We start from the raw sequence: 8226 nt of genomic DNA, 5'->3' as shown, positions 1-8226 counted from the left end.
AAGGGCTGTGCTTGGGGCAGGAGAAATTCTGTTGCTCTGACTTAGTCCAGCTATAAAATCCTGATCTCTTTTTCTGCTGTAGCTTTGGTGTGTGCTAGTAGGTCAGGGTTTCTTTAAGGCCCTGCTTGATATCAGCCATAACTTTTTGTTTTGATTTCAGGTTCTGAGGGGCTTGGCTTTGACTTGGGGTGGGGGGTGGGATGCAGATTATGGTGTGTGAACATTTATGTCTAATGTTTTTAAACCTTGTTTGCATTTCTGAGTAACTTCTACTGCTGTAATGGGCAGTTTCTCCTGGGGGGTGACCTATAGTTGCTTAAATTTATATTTTTTTCAATTCCTTCTAGCTGTTTTTTTCCAGATATTTTCCAGTGGGTTTTACTTCAATTGAAATTTCTTCTTTTAGCAATACAGGAAGTTACAATCAAGTATTTATAGAACATTTTATTATTTTTTGTTTCACACATCAGATTGCTGCCTCAGAGTTGGCAAAGACTGAGAGCTGATACAGTGAGGGGGTTGAAAATATGTTCTAAACAGGACCATTCTGTGTTTTTTTTTTTTTATGGTGTGTGTGTGTGCGTGCTTTTTAATCTTGAGAAACAAAGATTGGAAACTAAGTAACCAGTTCCGCACCATTCCACTGTGTCTTGTCTTGACCCTTTTCTCCAAGGTTTATTGAAGTATATCTGCATTACATTTGGGAGGTATGGTAAATAAGCTTTAATTTAGCTAACTGAGACAATAGTAGCAGTAAATAGAGGTGCCCTGATATATCAGTCACATATTGGATCGGCACTGCTAAAAGGAAAATTAACATTATCAGCAGTCAGCATTTTTTGACCAGTGTGGGTGATAATGTCACTGATAAATGCCACGTGCATGAGTGCAGTCACAAGCATGCATGTGGCCAGGAATGCAGCCTGGCAGCTTGGAGAGCAGCATCCTGCAGGTAAGTCTGAGGGGAAAGGGGTTGGCGGGGGGGAGTGCAGATCAAGGCTGCGCAGTGAGGGAGGGTGTGAGGCAGGGGTAGGTGCTGCCTAACGAGGGCAGTGAATGCTATCCCAGGAGCAGGGTGGAGCTGCAGGTGGCTTGTCTGTGAGAGGGGTGGGGAGGCGGCTTCCCACCACTGCACGCATCCCCAGGGAAGCATGAGGGCATGTGCCCCCCTGCATTTGGGTGTGGGGTGAGGGCAGGCTGCCCACTGCAGGCTCAGGGCCAGGGGTTGTGCCAGCCTGTTCTTGGCGAAGGGGTTGGGCTGGGCCTGCGCTTGGGGTGGGCAGATGCCGGCAGGGGTGGCTACGGCAATGTTTGGAGTTGCTGTAGCCCACCCCATTGCCACCCCTCCCAGCACCACCGTTGCTGCCTGGCGCCACCCATCCCGAGTGCACCCCTGCCCCATTCTATCACTCACTTTGGGGGCCTCCATTTGCCCCCCCCCCCCATAGACTTATTAGCCGGACACTGCTCCCCAAGGTGCCGGGCTGCATGTCAGCTATCAGATCAATATCAGCCAATATGGCTGGTTAATAGACGGCCATTGGTATCGGCCAAAAAAACTTTTATCGGTGTACCCCTAACAGTAAAGCTATGGCAAGCACAGGTTTCACTGCAAACACATGTGAGTGAGTAGCAAGAGTATCTGGCAGAACTGTACAACTTGTGCTGAAGCTTGTGTCACCATGTTTGCACTGTTAACCGAGCCTCATGCTCATTCAGTTAATGGCATGATAAAATGGGGAGTAAACCACACAGTGATTACACAAAATATATGAAATAACTTTGTGGCTCGTTCTAATCATGCTTTAAACTGAACATGTGACCAGCGCTGCTTGGTGGGGCTGTGTGAAATTTCACCCGGTGTTTTGAAGCTTTTTTTGATGCATTTCGAGCTCGAAATGCAAAATCAAAACAAAACAAAAGCTTCCAAAACAGCTTTGAAATGAAACAAGGGCACACAAAATATTTAGAGTTTCATGGCTTCAGTGCTGTCCCAGGCGGAAGCACCAGCCTCCTATGATCCGGCAGGCAGATCGGGGGCTCACCCGCACCCCCGGGAGCAGTCCAGCACAGTCCCTGCAGCCCTCCCAGGGGGGTGCAAGCGGGCTCCTGATCTACTTGCCAGATGACAGGAGGCTGGTGCTGCTGGCTGGGACTGGCGCTGGGTGCAGCCCATGCAGGAAAGATCTCTGCTGCTGCTGGCCCCAGCTGGCAGCACCAGCCTCCTGTTATCTGGCAGACAGATCAGGGGCCTGCCCGCACCCCCAGGAGGACTGTCGGGGCTGTGTTGGACTGTTTCCAGGGGTGTAGGCCCCCAACCTGCCTGCCGGATTGCAGGAGGCTGGTTCGGCCCCCTGGGACCAGCGGCAGCCAGGGCTGTCCCTAGGGAGGGTGAATTGAGGCGACTGCCCCAGGCCCCATGCAGAGCCAGGCAGAGTGGCTGTGGTGACTGCGCTGTTGGCTTTGTGTCCTGCCGCTGCCACCATTGTATCCAGGGTGTGCAGGGGCAGGTCCCCACACCAGACCCGATTCAAGGAGGGTGCAGGGCTTGGGGCAAATCAGCTCGTGTGGGGACCCGCCTCTGCCCCGATCACCTGTGCCCTGGATGCAAAGAAGCCACCACCACCATTGGCAGCAGCAGTGCTGGCGGGGAGTGGGGGGGGCAGTAGCAAGCAGTGGGATGGGATGGGATGCAATGCTGGTGGTGACAGCACAGTCACCACGACTGCTTCGCGGGGCCTAGGGTGTTCCCCCTGATTCGCCCTCCCCTAGGGGTGGCCATGGCTCCCTCTGGCACCAAGCCTGCTGAACCAGCCTTCTGTGATCTGGGTGTGGGGACCCACACCCTTGGGAGCAGTCTGGCATAGCCCCTGCAGCCCTCCTGGGGGTGCAGGCGGGCCCCCGATCTGCCTGCTGGATGACATGCTGTTTACATTGTATCCTCAGGATCACATAAATCTGTTAGGGTTGATAGAAGTTTTTTGCAGTGTTAACGGAATTGGCAAAAAATTCCTAATAATCTTCTTGGGCTGGGATGTGCACCTCTTGTCACTTGAGATTCTTTGTTTGTTTTTTACAATTTTTTTTAATGACCTGCAATAACAAGGTTTTGCCAAAACCTTGAGTGTTTTGGGGCATTTATGTATTTATCTTTGAAATGTGGTGAACAGTCCTACTTCTGATTCTGCCTTGAATCAGAAGTGTGAAAAGAACTTTAAATGCATTAGGACTTCCTGTGAGTTAATAAAAACAGTTTTGTTTCAACCAAGGCAAAAGTATATCTTCTGAAGTGACTAAAAATTGAATATTTCGCATCTGTTATTCACTTCTGAAAGATTTGCATTTCATATTGTATGGGTGGAAAAGTAGCTAAAAAACTAGGATTTTTATAGGCATTTATATGGACTTATGTATAGAATATAACAAGTAGCATGGTCATGAACATGAGAGTTCAGTATACCCTATAAGATTAATTAATGAATTTGCTGTAAGCATCACATCACAGCAGTGTTATATTTGGATAGGATTTTATTTCTTTTTGTATTATAAAAAAACATTCTACATAGGAACTGTACTCTTAATGTTTCTAAGTCAGGTAGATTAACAAGGTGAAGAAACCCTGGGTTTTCAATATGTATAGATCCCTTTTCTCAGCTAGAAGAATCAAACACACACCCTTCATATTTATCTTCAGGTTCACATTTATGAGAGACATTTTGAGCAGCCTTCAGCAGAAGCATATTCAAATTTATTTGTATATATGATTGCTTTGTTCAGATAAATTATTAGTCTTCCAGTAGTGTGACTTCTGTAGGACATACCTAACACATGAACTGGTGACCTGGGAGAAGTGACCTTTCTGCTCCTCAGGAATTCAACCTTTTAAATAGACCTTTTTCCACTGAGTGACCCTGCTTAGGTAATGTAGTAAAGAATTTAGGCCATAAACATTTCAAGCACTTCTCTAACTTATTAAGAGATGATGCATCTTTTTCACATTCGTTAAGTTGAGAAATACTGCCAAGTACAGAAGAGTTAATTAATACATATTTTAATGTTTTCTTCATAATTTATTTTAAATACAACCTTTTTAAGAATTATTTTAGAGATGCACCTTTTTTCCTTTACCAGAAACATTGTCATCAACAGGAATGTGGTTTTTAAAGAACTAGAAATAGCTGGTTTATATAATTTTGTTTCAGCAACCCTGTTGAAGTTTTGCTGCAACTTTGTATTTAGATTAGTTTAACATTTGAGTGCTGAGCTAGCATTTTTTACTTAAGCAATTAGCTGAATTTAAATCTGCTTTGAAGTGTTAAAAGTGCATGTCAAAACATTTCCTATAGCAGGTAATTATTCCATTTTATAAATGATGAAACAAAATTAAATTTTGATTGTGGGCCTGTTCCCAGTGAAGTCAGTGGATTTTTTTTTTCTCTCCTGATTTCATTGGGAGCAGGAGTAGCAACACTATAATATGGGATTTTAAACAGACATTTGTTAACTTGGATTTTTCTAAATAGGTAATTAAAAATACATATATTTTAGAGCACCATTAAAAATTCCATTTAAAGATATTTGGGCTTGTTTGTTTGTTTTGTTTAGTGGTCTTTCTATTATGTTTATAGGCCTCTGTCTACATGGGAGAGTGCCACCGAGCAAAATGCGTGATGTACACGTGCTTGCTGATGCTTCAGTTTTATTTTTGCTGTTACTGTTAAAACACTGCTGGAGACTGGGAGGGGGAAGAGTGCATATGAGCTTCTCCAGCCCTTTTTGTGAGACCAGTGTCCCTTATTAGAACAGGATACAAGTAGTAGAGAGCCCGATTGCAGCTGACTGCCAGATCTTTAAAGCAAACTGAAAGATAATGAATACTCTATACCATGTAAAACATTTTCAGATGAAGATAAGTTGTGCTTAAGCACAATATTTAAATTAATTTAAATGTTTTTGTACTGGATTTTCTCATTTTAACCTAGAAACATCATATGCTTTATCTAACAAGTTAAGTAAAACACCAGAAAAATTATTCAGGACCTTGGGGGGAGCAGGAGTCTAACAAAAATGAATTTTGTTTGGATAGTATAATAGAGGATTTTTTGTTTAATTTTTTAAACATGGCTTTTTCTTAGTTCTGTCTGAATTTTTTTTGACTTTATTTCAAATCCATGTGTCTTCAAACTAAAGTTGAGTTTTGCAAAGAGCATGCAAACATCTTAAATATAGTATTTTTTCCTGACTTCAGGAAGGCATGCTAAATATGTTACTCTGAACTTACACGTATGTTAATCTGAATGCAGGATGGAGCAGTTTTTATTATATTGAATCTTTGTAAAACCAATTTGTGCCACTTTAGCTTCAGAATAAAATCTGTAAAGAATCTATAAAGTTTTTTATTATAAAATACAATTACCGATAGGAGATCTTACTTTATTAGGAATATTACAGTATTTTCTTTTTTGTGTGTGACAATATTGTAGACCCCAATCCTGCAAATACTGAAGCAGTTATAACTTTACTTGAAGTGTATTATCCAATTCACTTCAGTGAGACTAATCATCTACTTAAAGTTAGGTTTTGTAAGTGTTTGTATGATCACGGGCTACAATTATGTTTTTATTCAGGACTTTCTCTAAATATCATAAAATCATTAAAATTTCGAAACAAAATTATTTATTAATTGTGGAAAGTTAATCTGATTTTTTTTCAACAACAAAGGTATTGCATACTCATGCACAGATTTTTTTTTAATGGGAGTCAGAAGTTAGGTTCTCTTGTAGAGTGAGAGATGAGGGCTTTAAATGTACTTATGTTATATGTGCAGAACCAGTTGACTTCAGGTAGGGGAACTCGTTTTGGAGTATAGCTTGATTGAAGAATTTTACTTTCTTGACTTGTAAAAGCTAATTTTTTTTGGAAGGTGGTATTGGGTGCAAATACAGTGTGGACTCCTGCTTATCAATTCTTTAGTCATAGCAAGGACCCTAAAATCTCTCTCAGTAGTTCTTTGCTTGATGCAAAATTGGAGGCAGAGCAAATCTGTCACTCACTGACAGCAGAAATTCAGCTCCAGCTCTCAGAAATCTGCTATTTTTATTGCCTCTTCTACAGAAGCAGACAGACTTGAAGACAACAGTAGCTTAAAATCTTTGCACGCTCAGGGTGTATGCAGACATTATTTCCCTTCTCTACCACTGGGCCTCTGTGCCCTACCGTTCAACCATCTCTAGTGAAGCATGGTAGGAAAGGCTGCAAGGAAGGAGAAAGCTGACTCCTCTCACTTCTTTGTCAGCTGAATGGCCAACCAGAGATCCGTGTCTATTCTGTGGGTGCTCAGGTCCAATCAGGAATGCTCCTGGGAAGCAGTGGTAAGATGGTAGTAAAATCCTTGACTCTCTCCCAGGCAACTGGCAGCTCCCTCTCCTATCCTGTCAGCATCCCCAGTGATTGAGTCAAGGAATCTTGTGGTCCAGTTTGTGAAACCTGTATTTTACACCATGACTTGGCCCTTGTGTACACTAGGCTTGTATCTTCAGATGAAAATTGTAGTAAATTTTGTGCTGATGGCAGCTGGTGGTGTGTGAAAGTGTTATTACTCTTTGGGTTTAATGCTTATAATTCATATTTACTTTAAAGGCGAACAGCTGCTTGGAGAACTACAAGCGAAGAAAAGAAAGCACTAGATCAGGCCAGTGAGGAGATGTGGAATGATTTTCGGGAGGCTGCAGAGGCACACAGACAAGTGAGGAAATATGTCATGAGCTGGATCAAACCTGGGATGACAATGATAGATATCTGGTAAGACTATAGACCTTTTCTTGAAAGATTCTGCCCTAAGGATTTTTTTCTCTTTCTTTTTTTACAGTCTTAACATTTTTTTAATAGTTTGAGAGAGGTACTGAGAAAAACATGGGTGCTCTTACTATAAGGCACTTTTTGGTGGGTCTTTGTAGTGTCCCTCACTTATTTCCAGGGACCCTAGTTTTCTTGGATAAAAAAAAAAATCCCCAATTTTTCAGATTAAAAAAAGGAACACAAAATCCACACTTTTCCATGATTAAAATGAAACACCATTTGTATATAGATCTATGTACAAATGGTGTTTCACTTTAATCACAGAACAATATGGATTTTGGGTTACTTTTTAAATCCAAAACTGGGAATTTTTTTTTTATCAGAGATTAGCTTATTTCTTTTTTCTTCCTGATATAGAATTCTTCAACACCACTGTATTAATCAGTGGGGTGGGATTTATTGAAAAGTACTGCCAGCAACTTTTGATTTATTCTAAGATGTTTGAAAATTCAGGGACTGTGGTTGTCAAGTGCTGCACTAATTAAAACTCCAGTTTTTTATTTTCCTTATCACCCAAGTTGTATATTAGTTTTTTTTAATTTGTGCTTCCGATACCCTTACATGTAATTTCCCCAGTGGTTCTAGAAGAGGCAGCAAGTGAAAGTGATCATGGCAAAAGCATTTCTGCTCAACCCTTGCCAGCACTGGGCAAAGTGCTATATGAAGGAATAGCACAGACGGAATCTAGTCTTACAAATGGGAAAAGAGGCACAAAACAAGCATCTGTATATACACCTCAGCATGGAAGGATTATTCATACATGTATTCTTGCATGCACCAATTTTTCACTGCTGTCATGTTCACTTTGCTGTTACTTCTTGGGGGAGCACAAACACAACTCTAACCCTTCTCCTGTGATTCAGTAGGAGTTCAGGCATGTTCTGTAGACTTACAGCTGTTATTGGTTAGTATTGTCTTACAGATGAGACTAAAATTTAAAGAAGACCATTAGCTTAGCTAATTAAAAATAGACCTAATTTTGTTGTGTGTGTGATGATTGCAGTGCTGATCAGCAATTTGTAGTAAAGTCCTAAAATTTAAAATGTTGTGGGTCAGGGTAATAGAAAGGTATTGTGTTCAGGTGGTAAACTCTGTGAATCTGGCTTTTGAGATTGGAACATTAGAGAAACTTGGTCTCAAAACTGACTGTAAATTATATTTGCCAAATGAGATGGCAAAATATCTCATTGGGCAGAGTGGAGGACAGCTATCTTCATTTTTGTCTACCTGGCTGAAACAAATCATGGTGTTGAATTATTTGACCTGAATTCTTTAGTTGTTATAAAAAAAACAATTTTCTCAAAACAAGGCCTTCCTTCCTATTATGTTGCAGGTTATTGGGACTTGGCTACAAACCCCCCCCCCCCC

General features: G+C 41.5%; 1 protein-coding gene across 2 annotated transcripts in view; it reads left to right on the top strand.

Annotated features, from left to right (window-relative positions):
• The window catches only part of METAP2 (methionyl aminopeptidase 2), a 38142-nt gene that overhangs the window by 20244 nt on the left and 9672 nt on the right, over positions 1 to 8226 (top strand). For both annotated transcript variants that reach the window (XM_019515060.1, XM_019515059.1), the window contains one exon: positions 6640 to 6801. In XM_019515060.1, coding sequence (XP_019370605.1) covers positions 6640 to 6801 — 162 coding nt within the window. The remainder of the gene's footprint in view (positions 1 to 6639; positions 6802 to 8226) is intronic.

This window comes from Gavialis gangeticus, unplaced genomic scaffold (assembly GCF_001723915.1).
Source record: "Gavialis gangeticus isolate Ggan-Ray unplaced genomic scaffold, GavGan_comp1, whole genome shotgun sequence".
Classification (NCBI taxonomy): Eukaryota; Metazoa; Chordata; order Crocodylia; family Gavialidae; genus Gavialis; species Gavialis gangeticus.
The sequence above is the reverse complement of the archived record's forward strand: the minus strand, read 5'-3'. Positions and strand labels throughout refer to the sequence as shown.